Here is a 17,865-nt window from a genome sequence, read left to right on the forward strand (position 1 = left end):
TTTTCTGTACGGTAAAATGTGGACAAATATATCCATCCTAACAATATCTTGGAGACAATATGCTGTGAGCATTTAATTTATGAAATTTGCTTTGATTTCCTTGAAAGGGGTTGCTAGGTAAATAAGATATTTAACCTGAATCTGGCAAGTGACTGTCTTTTTCTTAAATATTCATTGATACTCTTCATTCTTTCTCTAGGAGATGCTCCCAAGGAGACAGTGAACATGTAGCTGGATCCAATTTAAGTGATTTATTAATATTTGTATTTCTAACTTTTGGGACTAGACTGAGAAATAATAGAAAACCAAATATTAAGATAGTGAGATGATTAATGGAAGGAGATGCAAGGGGAGGTTAAAAAAATAAATTTCATGTACGTCTTAGGCTGGGTTCTCTAGAGAAGCAAAACCAGTAAAGGGGGTATATATACATATAAAGATTTATATCAAGGAAATGGATCAACACAGTTTTTACAGTCTTTAAGTCACAAGTCTCTGAGGCAGGAAAGGATTCTCCTGATTCACGTAGCCGCAGGGGCTGGCGAACCAAAGATCAGCGGGCCAGAGAGCAGTGCAGCCACAGGCTGTGAAGATTGATGATGGCAAGCAAGACCTCTGGCAAACTGCTAGTCTAAATTCCCCAAACCGTAGGCCAGATGAAAGGGAGCCAGCTGCAGGGTCCAGAACAAGCAAAAGCCCCAGCAATGGGAGCAGGAAGGAAGTAGGTGGAGGTGGGTGGGGAGATGAAGGCTGATGGGGTGGTGAGCTGCCACAGGCCCTGACCCTGCCAGTACCACTCAGCAGATTCCATCACGGGGGTGCTCACATATCAAATTTTAACAGGGAAGTGATCACAACATTTACAACTGCCAAAACACTGAGAATCATGGCCCAGCCAACTTGACACACAGCCTTAACCATCACAATGTACTAATAAGTGAGTGACTAAATTCTACTCCATTTGTGAAGAATACTGAATAAATAGGGAACTCTTATAGACAACACATTGGGGACAAAAAATGGCAAGAGCTAGTAGTAGCATTTGTTGGGGGAAGTTGCCACCAAATTCTCTTCGGTACCCTTGGCCACAGATGAGAGACTTACTTAAAGTAGATTCTAGATTTCCTTAGGGACAGAATCAATGTCACACTATAGCTTTAGCTTTCATCCTCAAATGCCAGATTCTTGGCTTTATGCAATTACTCTGTCTTTGGGTAAAATAAGTGAAGAGCTGGGATCATCTCAGAAAAACTTTCTTAAGGACTATCCACCACAGAATATCCATTGCCCCTCCCATGTCCACCAACTGTTTATGGGTGAGTGGCGGTGGAGGGCAGGAAAAGGCTGCAGCTATGTTTTAGGTGGTAACCAGGCAGAATCAGCTATAGACGTTAATTTGAAATTAGAGAAGCACCTTCACACTAAAATATTTGGCCAGTTCAGTGGTTCCTTATTAGTGAATCATTCCTTGGGGCTAAAATGTATCTCAGGGAAACTGCAGTGCGTTATCTCTAGAAAAGATAAACTATTATAAGCCACTAACATTGATGGGATGGCTTCAGATTAACCAGTTACCAATTGGTCCTGGAATAAACACCAATCTTTGAGTTAGCAGTCACGTTCTTAACCACTGCACCACTATACCTCCTTAGATGGACCTATTTGGTTAGAAATAGGGCATATTTGGTTAGAAAGTTGGGAATCATGTGTTGCAGATTGGAGCACCATGTGTGTGTGTGTGGCAAACCGAAGGGGAATCCCATCAGTGCACCACGACAGTGGGGGGTTGCAGCATAAGGTCATCCAATGTCTACATTTTGTAAAAGAGACACTAATTAACACCCTTTAAATCTCTAAGGAAAGATAAGTGCCCATTTATGAGGAGAAAAGCAGAGCACTGGGAGTAAGAAATGCTATATTAATTCAGGTCCTCATGTCTGTTAGGTACCAGCGGTAGGTTCTCTTGTTCTCTTATTCTAGGATCCGATGAGTGACCTAGGAGCTGCTTTACAGCTATTAGAACTTAAAACAAAACACAAACGCAGCCCCTGAATTTAGGAGGAAAAGGATCTGTGAAAGGTTATGTTATTAAAAAAAAAAAAAAAAAAATTTCTTACTGGAAGCTTTCCATACCTCTATGTTGAATTACATTAGTTCTAATAATCACCTCCCTCTGCCCCAGGCAAATACAATCAACCAAATACCTACTTAATACTGAAAATCACCAGGCTCAAACTCTTCATTTTCTTGCTAGAGTTTATTGTTGTCCATATGAGGTACCATGCTACTACCAGAAGTATACCCAGGTTTTTTATTTTAAAAAACTCAGAGAAAAAAATGTTTCCAGTAATTTTCATTCAATGTGAATGACAAGAATATTACAGCTATAAACATTGAAAAAACCATTTCATTTCTTCCTGAGGAAGTTTCATATTTTAAACAATGAAAAGGGGGATTCCATACAATGTTAGTTTTAAATTACATCATCTCTCATTCTTTCCTCATCTGTATTTATGTTACCTTCAGAATAGCATAATAACCAGCGGGAGTAGACAAGGTAGAAAGTATGCATGTCTTCTAGAATTTGGTGCTGCCTCTAACACACATTGAGTGGTCAAAAACCCTTTCAAAGGTTTGCTGTTCCAGGCAGCATAATACATGTATTTGTAAGAGACTAAATTTTTGTATGGTCTTTTGCTTTTTCTCCTTTCATTATGCAAAACCAAAAACCAAACCCATTGCCGTCGAGTCGATTCTGACCCACAGCGACCCTATAGGACAGAATAGAACTGCCCCATAAAGTTTCCAAGGAGTGCCTGGTGGATTTGAACTGCAGACCTTTTGGTTAGCAGTCGTAGCCCTTAACCACTACACCACCAGGGTTTCCTTCATTATACAAGCATCCACTATATAAGCATCTAAATTTTTGTATCTGCTTTAAAGGGTGAGCAGTTCATTTGACTCAGTTTACCTAAATAAAATCATACCATTAAGCTGCTTTATTTGTAAGTTTAAATGCACATCTCACCATTAAAACATAAATGTATGTTTTCTTTTAGCAGTAATAATGTTGTTATCAAAATGACAGCATGACACTGTATGCAACTGCTGGGGCCTATTCTTACTGTTTGACCCTCTTAAGCCAATTTCCTTAAATTAAATTAGTGGAGATAAAAGACTATGCTCATTTTCCTTAGCATGTTGGGCAAGAGCTTCTTCAAAAGAGGCAGCTGTAAGCATGAAGACTGAGTTTATCATATTTATCCAAATAACGTTTGTTTTGCTTTTATAACAGAAGTCTTAACAACTGGTTCTTTCTCCAATTCTTTCTGCTACTTGTTTAGAAATTACTGTATCCTTTGGGTACATTAAACTTTCAAAATGAATTTCATTAATAATTATAAAAGTTTAAAAAATTATAGCAACTGGAAGGATCTCACAATTAGTGAATAATTGATAGAGTTTAGTTTTGTACTTTATAATGAAAATGATAGTATTGGGCTATAGATTTTCCTTGTATATCTTAGTTTTTTCTTTTTATAACATTTTACACAGACTTGTCTAAGCACAGCAGTACATTTATTTGCTAAAATTTTATTTACGTGTACAGTACACATAAAAGATTAAGTAAATATTAACACTGGAAAATAAAAATGCCTATTCTTTTTTGAATACTTTATTAGTTATCGATGTCATTTAAAATTTAATTATAAATGTATTTCAGCAACCATGCCTTGCTCACCTTTTATTTCCTGCATTTAATTTTGTTGGTGTTCCATAAATTTAACTATGTTCTGTCATCTTCCATGAGAGTGATTTATGAAATATTCCAAAAATGGGACTCTACCTGCTTCCTTTTTTCTGCCTTGTAGCAAAAGTATCATTGCAAATATCAGATTATGAATCATATATTAATTTTTTGTTATAAATCTCTACATTACACAGTTTCATTTTGAACTACCTGGAAAAAAATGTAGTTTTTCTATAATTTGAATGTAAATAGCCTAAATACATCATCTAGGCAAACCATCTTTAGTTTTCATTTAATAGATTTTGCCTGGGGAACATTAAAAAAAAAAAAGCTATTCATATTTAAAAGTCAATCTGTTTTTGGAGATGACACATACCTCAGATTCTATACATGCATTTCTGTAGAATTAGTGAGGATTATTGAAATAGATTTGTAACTCTCAGTAAGTGGACAGGGTTGTCAGTGATGTCTTTCAAACCTGTTGCCATCGAGTTGATTCCAACTCATAGCAACCCTATAAGACAGAGTAGAACTCCCCCATAGGGTTTTGAAGGCTGTAATCTTTATGGGAGCAGACTGCCACATCTTTCTCCCTTGGAGCTGCTGGGGGTTTGAACCACTAACCCTTTGGTTAGCAGCTGAGTGCTTTAACCACTGCACCACCAGGGCTCCTGGATATATCTTTAGACCCTTATGATTTCTCCCTTCTAGAGGATTTAGTCAGTATAATTTATTATTTACTGTTTTAGTATATTCACTGTGTTTCTATTACCATCCAACAACTCTACGATATATATTTTAGTGTAACAATTATGCTATGATAGAGAAATTAATAATTTTCATGTAAATGCACCAGATTATGTAATCTGATAAATCACCTTTTTTTTTTTTTTTGCTATAGCACTTTTTGTTTTTGAATGCAGATAGAACTCAACTTTTCCACTCTCTGTTCTAGCACAAATTGTAATTTACAAATCTTTCTCAATACTTTAGTGGATTTGAGTTTTGGCAAACATTTTTTAGGGTGTTATGCTTTTGGCATTTTATGCTACATTGTGATGTCTAGTTTACTTCTTGTTTTGTGGGTCACTTTATAAAGTCAAAAAAATAACCAAACATTGTACAGGCAAACGGTGGCCTAAAAAATCTACAGAGACACAATTTAATTGACATATAAAGTGTAAATATCACTATGAAATGAAACAGTTCTGGGTTTGCATTTGATATTTACGTTGTTGCTATTATTGACTTCCACATGAGTGCACAGTAGTCTACAATATTCCACAGGCTCAGATATGGGCTAAGAGAAAGGCCATAGGCCTCAAGGCTTGTCATAGATCTTTCCTTTTCTTTCTTTTTTTTACCATCCACATGCCAGCACATGGAAGGAACTTTGTTCTTTTTTCTCATTTGAAGAGGTATATTTTTCAACAGCCATTTGGTAGCTTCTGGAAGCTTTGGAAAAGGTGAGTGTGTCATGGAAGATGAATCCTCAGGACGTTTTCTCTGAGTGCTATCTCACTTTCTGCAGCTCCTGTCTCAGCCAGGACGGCAGAGGCTGCCCCAGCTTGTGCAGCAGCTTGGAGAGCTCCACATTACGATCTCGATAATAGCTCGACAGAAATGCTCTGCTCTGAGGTAGGAGGAGGATATAAAAGTACATATGATTCTGTTTATGAAAGTATATTTCATATTCTTGCATGGTGTTTAAATCTGTATCAAGTATACCACATCTGGATTAAAATTTGTGCTATGCATGCCAACTATTTAGTGCAATAAAAACACAAAATGAATTTGCTTTTCAAAATATATGCTGTATATATGCACTGTTTTTGCTAGGGAAAGAGCTTCAGTATTAAACATATAATTTATTTGATTACAGAATTAAATGTTAAAATAAGTAGATTGAGTTGCTAGAAATATAGCTGTAACAACTGATTAGGTCTGTTATTATGTTCCATTAAAGTCATCTTAGCTTTGGAGAGTTTGGTAAATCTGCTATAAAATGGAAACCCTGGTGGCATAGTGGTTAAGAGCTATGGCTGCTAACCAAAAGGTCTGCAGTTCAAATCCACCAGGCCCTCCTCGGAAACTCTATGGGGCAGTTCTGCTCTGTCCTATAGGGTCACTTTGAGTCGGAATCAACTCGATGACAATGGCTATACTATAAAATACTCTTTCGTCATTATTTTATATTTAGATTTAGGGACTAACACCTTTCTTAAGAGGTGTTTTAAAAAAAAAAGGTATATACAAAATACTCATTGCTGAAACAGTCTTGTGATAGCCTTAAAAACTGCAGTAGGTAAACCAGTATCTTATTATTGCCTTTAATCTAGTGTATTTTAATCTGTTCACCCAAGGAAAGAGAAGAATGCCTCCTAAACTATCATGACTTAAGAATTGCCCAAATCGACCCAAATCCGTGGCCATCAAGTCAATTCTGACTCATAGCGGCCCTACTGGACAGAGCAGAATTGCCCTATAGGGTTTCCAAGGGTGTAATTTTTATGGAAGCAGGCTGCCACATCTTTCTCCTGTGGAGCAGCTGGTGGGTTTGAACTGCCAACGTTTTGGTTAGCAGCTGAGTGCTTAACCACTGCACCACTGGGGCTCCTTTGTAGAGAGGCAGGTGTCCCTTAATAAAAAGAATATTTTAATATTGAAATTGTCTAAAAGTGGAAGGGACTGCATTGTGAGATGGTGTGTCCTATCTTTAGAAGGGTTCATATAAAGTTTGGGTGATTACTGTCAGGAATATTGTGAAGGGGGGATTCCTGTATCCCCACCTCCAAAACTATTCTGAAATTTTTAGTTGAGCTAAACCTTTTAGAAGTGTTTATATTTAATTCCTTGTGCTATTCTTTTGAAATGTCGTATCTGGTACCCCATTTTAAACGCTAGGGAAAAAAGGCTCATTTTGTATTGATAATTTCACCATAACATAATGAGATATTTAACATTAACATCATGATCGTTAGAATGAAACTGGATATTTGTGCTTTATTCTACCCACTGTTATTTAGGGAGAACTTAAACCTCGTAGGTGTGTGTGTCAGTCCCTGTTTAATTTCTCCGGTTTTGGTCTCCCTCAGACATTAGTTCTAAGACCACCGATAGGCCCAATACTCAGAAAAGAGAAACTTAAGTCATATTTCCCATATACACATGTGGGAGCCCGATCACTCTGTGCCTCCGCTGCTGCCAACCAGGTCCAGAATCCAGGGGTGAGCCCTGGGTTTTTGCGTAGAGTCTGAGCTTCTGAAGTTCTTCCCCAACGTGTTCTCTCTTAAAATCTCACTCCCTCTTTATGACTGGGGTCCTGCTTGGAACAACGGCAGTCCGGGGCTGCGGAGATACTGCCAGCTTGCTTCCTAATATTTTCCAGATGTGTAAGTCCAATATTCTAATTGACTTCCAAACAGAACCTCCCAGGATCCATTTCTTCTATCCATCCCTTTGGAGTTTAGACTGAACCTCTGGATACTGAGGATCACCTCAATCACGCCTGAGCTTGGATGTCACTTGGAATCACCCGGCTGCCTGTATCAGTGCTGCCTCTGTGGCAAAAAACTTGTCCTGTACCCTACTATGTGTATATGTGTATCTTTAGCCCGGTTTCTCTCAAATATGCCCATAAGCAAGTCCCCCTTTTCTTCCTCTTATTGCTCTGCTCTCTCATGGCAATATAACTCCTCTCAGATTTGCAAAGCAGAACATGTCCTATCTGAGAGTCTATTACATTCAGGCTGAATGTTAACTAGGCCAGAACTCAGTAATATGCAGGACTTATTGTACATGCGCTGTTATCTGATGATCATTCAGAAGCGGGAATATTTTAGATGGTAAGATTACAGATAGGATGTATACTAATTTTAATAGCCTGACTAGTCCCAGCAAACTTATGTGGAATGACATAATTAGAAGTAATAATAATAATAATGCATACTTTGATGATATAACAAAGATGATAACAAAAAGGAATCAATAGTAAATTCCATATCAGGTTATTTATTGGCCTATTGTTAAACTAAACAATCAATAATTCACTTTTGATTTTGAGAAATAATAAATTCAGTGGCGTTAATTTAGGACATGTCTGTTTTTATCCTATTGCTACAACATATTTTGATAAACAAAGTCAAAGTGAAAACAGGCCAACACAATTCTAGACTGACCAGGGTCAAGTGCATCCTATGATGTTTTGGTAACAATTTTGAGGAGGGATGTTGGCACTTTTCTGCACTAGGAGGAGAGGGAAGCACATGGCGACGGCATTGACTACTCTAATCCATTCCTCATTTTGTTTGCATACCTCTATGAAGGTTCCTTTATTTTGCCTCATCTGTGGACACTATTGGAAATCCTGGTGGCACAGTGGTTAAGAGCTATGGCTGCTAACCAAAAGGTTGGCAGTTTAAATCCACCAGGTGCTCTCTGGAAACTCTATGGGGCAATTCTACTCTGTCTTGTGGGGTCACTATAAGTCAGAATTGACTTGATGGCAACAGATTTTTTTTTTTTTTTTTGGTGGACACTATTTACACAAAATCAGCCACTTTGCTCCCACAAATAAACCCAGTATATATTACACAGTAAGCTTGTTGAGAGATACAGAAGACTTGGTATCCTGAAAGGTTACATTAAATTTTTTCTTATCTTTCTCTACCACTGTATTTAATATTATATTCCGGTACTAGCTATGTTAGACAAGAGTAAAGTACAATGCTAAGAAAGCTATCTTACAGTGTATTTTAAACATTTTAGCTTTCATAAACATACCGGGAAATAGCTTTTACATAAATAAAAATATATTTTACATTGCTTTCTTGAAATACTATAGAAATTGCCCCTCAGCTTCTTTTAAGGTGTTAGGATTGTTTTCATAGTGCTCTGAAGGTATAATTTAATAATCAACCAAAGAAAGCCAGAGTTCTAAGAATGTAATTTATTTATCAAAACAACAGACAAAAGCCCTCCACAGTGCCTTCTAGATAGAAATTAATTATGAGGTTATTGAGAACAGCTCTGTCTCATCAAGACTGGCACAAAGAATGTCTGCAAAGTCTTGTTGGATAAAAGTATTCAAGTAATTTCAGATCATGCTAGGATTCTCAGTTGACATAGTGTATTAAACACAAGGGAAAAAAATCCCAAATAATATCTTAATTTCCAAGTTTAAAATTTTTTTACAAATCTTAATCTACTTGCGTTTTTATATCCAAGCTATATACTAACAGGGCTGATTATGATATTAATTTGCATATATTAATATATATGAAATAAACATTAGAGCAAAAATACAGGATCTGCAAACTGAGAAAACCACAGCAGTAAGTAATTACCACGTCACCATTGTAAACAGAAAGAGCGTGAAATACATCGAAGTATGCAAATCTTCTTTCTCCAAAATGCGTAAATTATCTGCTAGTATGTTAGACGTTTGGGAAATATATTCTTTCATCTCATCAGTATAGTAACAGTTTAAAGCTTAGTTTAACATTATTACTGAGGTCACTTATTATTAGAGAGTGAATTAGGTGGTTAAAAAAATTTATTGTCCTATTTTCAATTTCTAGTTGATATATTTCCTGTCTTTGTTTCAGCTGACATTTTCAGTGTCAAAATTTCTGTGACTACATCTTTTTTTTTTTTTAAATGAGATGTTACCTGCTTTTTTCTGATTCAAAATGGAAGATTCTATTGTTTTCCTTTATTCTTGCATGACAGGTTTCATTGGAAAAATTCAAAACAAGCAATCTAGAAATCCAAACGTCACTCCTGAGCTAGGCTTTTAAGTTCAAAGAAGGGCCAAATTTTGATTTCAAACACTTTTCTAAGAAAATAGATATGGTATTGTTTATCATTAGGCTTATTTAGTTTGTATTTTTAAGCTCCATACTTACATCAGAATCCATTGGAGGGTATTTTCTTCCTTTGCTCTTCCCAAGGCATTTTGTTTTACCTTCTTCTAGTAACTGACACCAGAAACCTTTATGAGAATCAAACCTAAAAAAGAAGAAAGAACGCACAAAAAGCAAAAGCAAAAAAAAAGTCTTTTTCAAGCAATTTATAAGATATAATGAACAAAGACATAAACATTTTCATTTGGACATCATTAATGTATAACCAGGAAAATTGGCCTAATTTTTGACTACCTCCCTTTGCATAAAGTCTTTTGGCATACTTCTGAATTCCCAGCCCATCTGTCAGATTGGTGAGTTTGCAAGATTCCTGATGGAAAAATTGTCAGCTGAAGATCTCCTATTAATAGAAATTAATAAGCCTACCTCCCTCATCTGGAAGATAAAATGTATAAATTTCAAACCTACTCCTTTCCTTTGCAGAGTTTAAAAATGACAAGTCAGGCTCCATCCATGTCTACGAATATAGACATTACTCTACCATACAACTACAGAGTAATAGAAGAGAAAGACTTTTGGTGTGTCATGTTGTTGTTAGGTGCTGTCCAGTTGACATCAACTATACATAGCGACCCGACGTACAATGGAACAAAACACTGCATGGTCCTGCGTCATCCTCACAATCGTTGCTATGCTTGAGCCCATTGCTGCAGTCACTGGGTCAGTCCATCTTGTTGAGGGTCTTCCTACTTTTTCGCTGGCCCTGCACTTTACCCAGCATGATGTCCTTCTCCAGAGACTGATCCCTCCTGATAACCTGTCCAAAGTATGTGAGATGTAGTCTCGCTGTCCTTGCTTCTAAGGAGCATTCTGGCTGTACCTCTTCCAAGACAGATTTGTTTGTTCTTCTGGCAATCCGTGGTATATTCAATATTCTTTGCCAACACCAAAATTTGAAGGCATCAATTCGTCAGTCTTCCTTATTCATCATCCAGGTTTCATATGAACACGAGGTGAATGAAAACACCATGGCTTGGGTCAGGTGCACCTTAGTCTTCAAGGTGACAACTTTGCTTTTCAACACTTTGAAGAGGTCTTTTGCAACAGGTTTGCCCAATGCAATGTGTCTTTTGATTTCTTGACTGCTGCTTCCATGGGTGTTGATTTTGGATGCAAGTAAAATGAATTCCTTGGCAACTTCAATCTTTTGTCCATTTATCATGATGTTGCTCATTGGTCCAGTTGTGAAGATCTTTGTTTTCTTTATGTTGAGGTGTAATCCCTACTGAAGGCTGTGATCTTTGATCTTCATCATTAAGTGCTTCAAGTCCTCTACACTTTCAGCAAGCAAGGTTGTGTCATCTGCATAATGCAGGCTGTTAGTGAGGCTTCCTCCAATCCTGATGCCTTGTTCTTCTTCATATAGTCCAGCTCTTGGGTTATTTGCTCAGCATACAGATTGAATAGGTATGGTGTGTCATGGCAGGATTAATTTAAGGATTCTCTAGCTATAATTCATTTAATTTTTTCCAAGGCCATTTTCTCCTTTCTCCATGAGCTCTGTATGAAAGTAACAGCATCTATAAATGCTATATTTAGAATTTACGTAATAGTAGCATGTTAAATTTATAGTTTACCAAGATATTTCATATATCTCTTTCTCATTTCAGCCTTCATTAAAAACCCGTTTAAGGATATAGCAGATAGGATTCTTCACATTTTACAGCATTTAGTATAGGGTTTGCCACTTTTTGAGGGCTTACCAAATATTAGTTGCATAAAAAATTAAAAAGAAGAAAATGCTTCCAAGGTCTCTTTATCTTGGACTTTTTCAGCATGCAGGTCATGACTAAAATCTAGGCCTCCTGACTCAAGGTCCAGTGCCTTTTTTTCTTCACTTCTTTCTGGGGTATATTTGTATTATTGTTCATGGTGAATAAACCAGTAAGTTCCAGGCTTGGATATAAAAGTGAAAGTAATAGTCTGCAAGATAATTCTTTCACATTGCTTTTTTATTCAATGATTTGATTGCTATATTTTCTCTTTCATCAGAAAGAGTTATCATTTAGGATCACATCTTCCTTTTGTTTTTAATCTATACTACTTCTCAGAATGCTGCTTCCAAGATTTTGCTTAAAATTATAGTGTGAACAGTGAACAATTGGAAATTGAAATAGAAACACATTTAAATTAGCATAAAACATGTAATACTTAGGGATAAATTTAACATGAAATAAGTGTAATATCTGTACATTGAAAATGACAAAACATTGCTCAAATTAAATACGTAGGGGAAAAAAGAGAGCTATATATATCATGCTCATAGATCAGAAGACTCAATATTTTTAAAATATCAACTCTCCAATCAAAAAAAAAAAAACAGGAAATAACAAATGTTGGAGAGGCTGCAGGGGAGATCGGAACTCTTAGGCACTGCTGGTGGGAATGCAAAATGATACAACCATTTTGGAAAATGATATGGCACTTCCTTAGAAAGCTAGAAATAGAAATACCATATGATCCAGCAATCCCATTCCTAGGAATATATCCTAGAGAAATAAGAGTCATCACATGAATAGACATATGCACACCCGTGTTCACTGTAGCATTGCTCACAATAGCAAAAAATGGAAACAACCTTGATGTTCATCAACAGATGAATGTGGTACATACACACATACACACACAATGGGGTATTATGCAATGATAAAGAACAATGATGAATCTGTGAAGCATCTCATAACATGGATGCATCTGGAGGACATTATGCTGAATGAAATAAGTCAATCACATGAAAGGACAAATATTGTATGAGACCATTACTGTAAAAACTCATGAGAAGGTTTACACACAAAAAGAAACAATCTTTGACGGTTACGAGGGAGGGGAGAGGCGAGGATGGAAAAACACTAAATAGACAATAGATGAAGTGGTAACTTTGGTGAAGGATAAGACAGTACACAATACTGGGGAATTCTGCACAACTTGTAGAAGGCAAGGTCATGGCAGCTCCATAGACACATCCAAACTCCCTGAGGGACTGAACTGCTGGCCTGAGGGCTGTGGGGACCACGGTTTCAGGGAACATCTAGCTCGACTGGCATAATATAGTTTATAAAGAAAATGTTCTATGTTCTACTTTGGTGAGTAGCATCTGGGGTCTTAAAAGCCTGTGAGAGGCCATCTGGGATACTCCGCTGGTCTCATCCCTTTGGGAGCAAGGAAGAATGAAGAAAACTAAAGATACAAGGGAAAGATTAGTCCAAAGGAATAATGGACCACATCTACCATGGCCTCCAGCAGACTGAGTCCAATACAACTAGATGGTGCCCAGCTACCACTACTGACTGCTCTGACAAGGCTCACAATAGATGGTCCTGTACAGAGGTGGAGAAAAATGTAGAACAAAATTCTCACTCCAAAAGACCAGACTTGCTGGCTTGACAGAGGCTGGGGAAACCCTGAGGGTATGGCCCCCAGACACCCTTTCAGCTCAGTAATAAAGTCACTCCTAAGGTTCACCCTTCAGCCCAAGATTGGACAGGCCCATAAAACAAAAAGAGACTAAAGGGGCACACCAGCCTAGGGGCAGGGACTAGGAGGCAGGAGGGCAGGAGGGAACAGGAAAGCCGGTATAGGGAACCCAAGGATGAGAAGGGAGAGTGTTGAGATGTAGTGGGGTTGTTAACCAACGTCACAGAACAATGTGTGTAAAAAAAAAACCCAGCACTGTCAAGTCGATTCTGACTCATAGCAACCTTATAGGACAGAGTAGAACTGCCCCATAGAGTTTCCAAGGAGCACCTGGTGGATTCGAACTGCCGACCCTTTGGTTAGCAGCCTGAGCACTTAACCACTACGCTACCAGGGTTTCCACAATGTGTGTACTGACTGTTTAATGAGAAACTAGTTTGTTCTGTAATCCTTCATCTAAAGTACAATTAAAACAAAATAAACTTCCTCCAAATTTATCTATAAATTATGTACAATCCCAATCAAAACCCCAATGTGTTTTTTTGTTTTGTTTTGTAGAAATTGAAAAGATGATGCTAAAATGCATGTGAAATTGCAGAAGGCATGGACAAGCCAAAACAATTTTGAAAAAAAAAGGTTGGAGATCTTGTACTACCTAGTTACAAGGTTTACTATAATGCTACAGTAGTCAAGATATTGTGGTACTGGCAGAGAGATAGACACTAGATCAATGGAATAGAATAAAGAGTCCAGAAATAGATCCACCCATTTATAGTTAACTGATTTTCAAAAACAGTTGCCAAGGGATAATTCAATGCGAAAGGATAGTCTTTTTTTTTTAAATTGTTGTACGAATACAGATAACATCAACATTTTTCACGTGTACAATTCAGTGAGACCAATTATATCAATCATCACCAATATCCACTGTCAAATTTCCCATTACCATGAAAAAGAAACTCAATGCTTCCCAAACAATGATTCTCCCTTTCCTTCTCCCTCCTGCCTTTGGTAACCACTATTAAACTCTGATATCTACACATGTGCTTTTTCTAAGTATTTCATATCGGTGAGAGGAAAGGATAGTCTTTTAAACAAATTGCACTGGAACAATTGGACATCTATATGGAAAAAATGAACACTGACTCAACTCACATTATATGTAAAAATTAACCTGAAATAGATCATAGACCTAAACTTTGTAGCTAAAACTATAAAAATTCTGGAGGAAAACAAAGGAAAAAAAGTCACATAGGCACAGGGATCATTCTCCAGGATAGGCCATATTTTAGGTCATAAAGCAAGTCTTGATAAATTTAAAGAAATAATATAAAGTATTTTCTCTGACCACAATGGAGTGAAGCTAGAAATCAATAACAGAAAAACAAAAAACAAAACAAACAATACCCTGGAATATACATAAACATATAGAAATTAAACAACACATTATTAAACCACCAACGGATCAAGGAAAAAAATCAAAAGAGAAATTTCTTAGATTCAAATGAAAATGAAAGCACAACATACCAAAACTTGTGAGATACAGTAAAGGCAGTTCTCAGAAGGAAACTAATAGCAATAAATGCCTACATAAAAAAAGAAGAGAGATCTCAAATTAACAGCCTAACTCGACAACTCCAGGAACTAGAAGGAGAAGAGCAAACTAAGCCTAAACCTACCAGAAGAAAGGAAATAACAAAGATCAGAGAAGAAATAAATAAGATCAAAAACAGAAAAACAATAGAATAAATAAAACCAGAAGCTGGTTCTTTGGAAAGACCAATAAAATTGACAAACCTTTAACTAGACTAACAAAGAAAAGAAAAGATGTAAAAAACCAAATTAAAAAATGAAAGAGGGGACATTACAACTGACCCAATAGAAATAAAGAGAAATTTGACAGAATATTATGAACAACTGTATGGCAGTAAACTGGATAACCTAGATGAAATGGACAAATTCTTAGAACCATACAATCCACTCAAATTGACTCAAGAAGAAATAGAAAGTCTCAACGGACCCATAACAAATGAAGTAATCAAATCAATGATCAAAAACCTCCCAATAAAAGAAAGTCCTGAACCAAATGGCTTCTCTGGGGAATTCTACCAAACATTTAGAGAAGAACTGACACCAATACTGTTTAAACTCTTCCAAAAGATGGAGAAGGAAGGAATATTCCCTAATTCATTCTATAAATAAAACATAATGGTGATACCCAAACCAGACAAAGACACAAGAAAAGAAAACTACAGGCCAATATCTCTTATGAATATACATGCAAAAATCCTCAAGAAAATATTAGCGAACAGAACCCAACAGCATATTAAAATGACCATGACCAAATGGGGTTTATTTCAGGAATGCAGGGATGGTTCAACATTAGAAAATCAATCAACATAATACACCACATCAATAGAACAAAGGAAAAGAACCACATGATCATCTCTATAGATGCAGAAAAAGCATTTGATAAAATCCAACACCATTTCTTGATGAAAACCCTAAAGAAGACTGGATTAGAAGGGAACTTTCTCAGTATGTTTCAGAGCATACATGAAAAGCCAACAGCTAACATTATATTTAATGGAGAAAGACTGAAGGCTTTCCCCTTGAAATTAGGAACAAGACAAGGGTGCCCACTCTCAATCACCACTTCAATAATGTATTAGAAGTCCTAGCCAGAACAATAAGAAAAAGAAATAAAAGGTATCCAGATTAGAAAAGAAGTAAAAGTATCTCTATTTGAGGATGATATGATCCTAAAAAAAAAAAAACCAAACCCATTCCTGTCGAGTCGATTTTGACTCATAGCGACTCTATAGGACTGAGTAGAACTGCCCCATGGAGTTTCCAAAGAAAAGAATAAAGTACCTAGGAATAAATCTAACCAGAGACATGAAGGATTTGTACAATGAAAACTGTAAAACACTGCTGAAAGAGATTAAAGAAGACTTAAATAAATGGAAAGAGGTTCCATGTTCATGGATTGGAAAACTTAATATTGTTAAGATGTCAATACTCCTCAAAGTATCATACAGATTCAATGCAATCCTGATCAAAATTCCTGCAACCTTCTTTACAGAAAGAGAAAAACCAATCCTCAACTTTATATGGAATGGCAAGAGGCCCCAAATAGCTAAACCAATGTTGAAAAAGAACGAAGTAGTAGGACTCAGATTTCCAGATTTTAAAACATACTATATAGCTAGGGAAACCCTGGCGGAATAGTGGTTACGAGCCCAGCTGCTAACCAAAAGGTCAGTGGTTCGAATACACCAGCCGCTCCTTGGAGAACCTACGGGGCAGTTTTACTCTGTCCTATAGGGTCCCTAAAAAAAACTAGACCCATTGCCTTTGAGTCAATTCAGACTCATAGTGACCCTATAGGACAGAGCTCTTAACCACTGCACCACCAGGACTCCTTTATACAGCTACAGTAATTGAAACAGCCTGGGACTGGTATAACAATAGACATATAGACCAATGGAACAGAATCAAAATTCCAGAAATAAGCCCACACATCCATGGTCAACCGATTTTGACAAGGGTGCTAAGTCCATTTGAAGCAGAAAGAAAAGTCTTTTAATTAATGGTGCTGGGAAAATTGGATTTCCATATGCAGAAAAATGAAGGAGGATCCATGCCTCACACTATACACGAGAAACAAATGAAAATGGATTAATGACCTACATGTGCAAACTAAAACCATAAAATTCTTAGAAAAAAAAAAACAGGGCAACACTGTCAGGCCTAGCTTTTAACAATGGATTATCTAATATAATTTTAAAAAAGCACAAACAGCAAAAGACAAAATAAATAAATGGGGCCTCATAAAAGTAAAAAACTTGTTCATCAAAAGAGTATCAAAAAAAGTGAAAAGACAAGCTATCAACTGGGAGAATATCTTCAGAAACCATGTATCTGACAAGAATCTAATAACCAAAGTATAAATAAAACTTTGACAGCTTAACAAAAAGACAAATTACCCAATAATAAAATGGGCAAAGGACATTTCACCAAAGGCCATGCAAATGGCCACTTAACACATGGAAAAATGCTCAGTGTCATTAGTCATAAGAGAGATGTAAATCAAAACCACTGTGAGATACCATTTCATCCCCACTAGGATGGCTAAGATAAATAAACAAACCAAAACACCAGAAAATAACAAATCGTGGCGAGGATTTGGGGAAAATGGAACCCTTACTCGTTGCTGGTGGGAATGCAAAATGGTACAGCTGTTATGAAAATCAAAACTAAAAATAAAGCTACCATATGACCCAGCAATTCCACTCCCAGGTATATACCCAAAAGGCTTGAAAGCAGAGACTCTAGCAATGTTCACTGCAGCACTATTCACAATAGCCAAAAGGTGGAAACAACCTAAATACCCAACAACAGATGAATGGATAAACAAAATGTGGTACATACATACAATGGAATACTACTGAGCCAGAAGGAAAATGAAGTCTGGATACACGCTACAATATGGACAGAGAAAGATGATGTTATGTTGAGTGAAACAAATCAATCACAAAAGGACAAATACTGTATGGGCTCACTTATATAAGAAGATAAGAAAAAGGCAAATGTACAGAGAACAAAGTTTATTAGTGGTTATCAAGGGTGGTACAGAAAGGAGGAGAGGGTGCTAAGGATGATGGAAATATTGCATGGATTAAGCATAGGATCGCATAGCTGATTATTGTAATTGCTGTCAATAAGTTGTATACCTGTAAAAAGTTAAATGGGCAAAAGTTGTGTGATAGCCAT

At 36.8% G+C, this 17,865-nt stretch overlaps 1 protein-coding gene across 4 annotated transcripts in view; it reads right to left on the bottom strand.

Moving 5' to 3' along the window:
- Positions 1-406: 406 nt before the first annotated feature.
- The window catches only part of LOC100675289 (N-deacetylase and N-sulfotransferase 3), a 229,973-nt gene continuing 212,514 nt past the window's right edge, over positions 407-17,865 (bottom strand). For 3 of the 4 annotated variants that reach the window (XM_064285410.1, XM_064285409.1, XM_064285408.1), the window contains exons 13-14: positions 9,658-9,760; positions 408-5,384 (exon numbers count right to left, since the gene is read on the bottom strand). In XM_064285410.1, the coding sequence (XP_064141480.1) occupies positions 5,265-5,384; positions 9,658-9,760 (223 nt within the window). In that variant the 3' untranslated portion in view covers positions 408-5,264. Of the gene's footprint in view, positions 5,385-9,657; positions 9,761-17,865 lie in introns of all 4 variants that reach the window. The other variant, XM_064285411.1, reaches the window with a different exon arrangement.

The sequence above is a fragment of the Loxodonta africana genome, chromosome 5 (genome assembly GCF_030014295.1).
Source record: "Loxodonta africana isolate mLoxAfr1 chromosome 5, mLoxAfr1.hap2, whole genome shotgun sequence".
Lineage (NCBI taxonomy): Eukaryota > Metazoa > Chordata > Mammalia > Proboscidea > Elephantidae > Loxodonta > Loxodonta africana.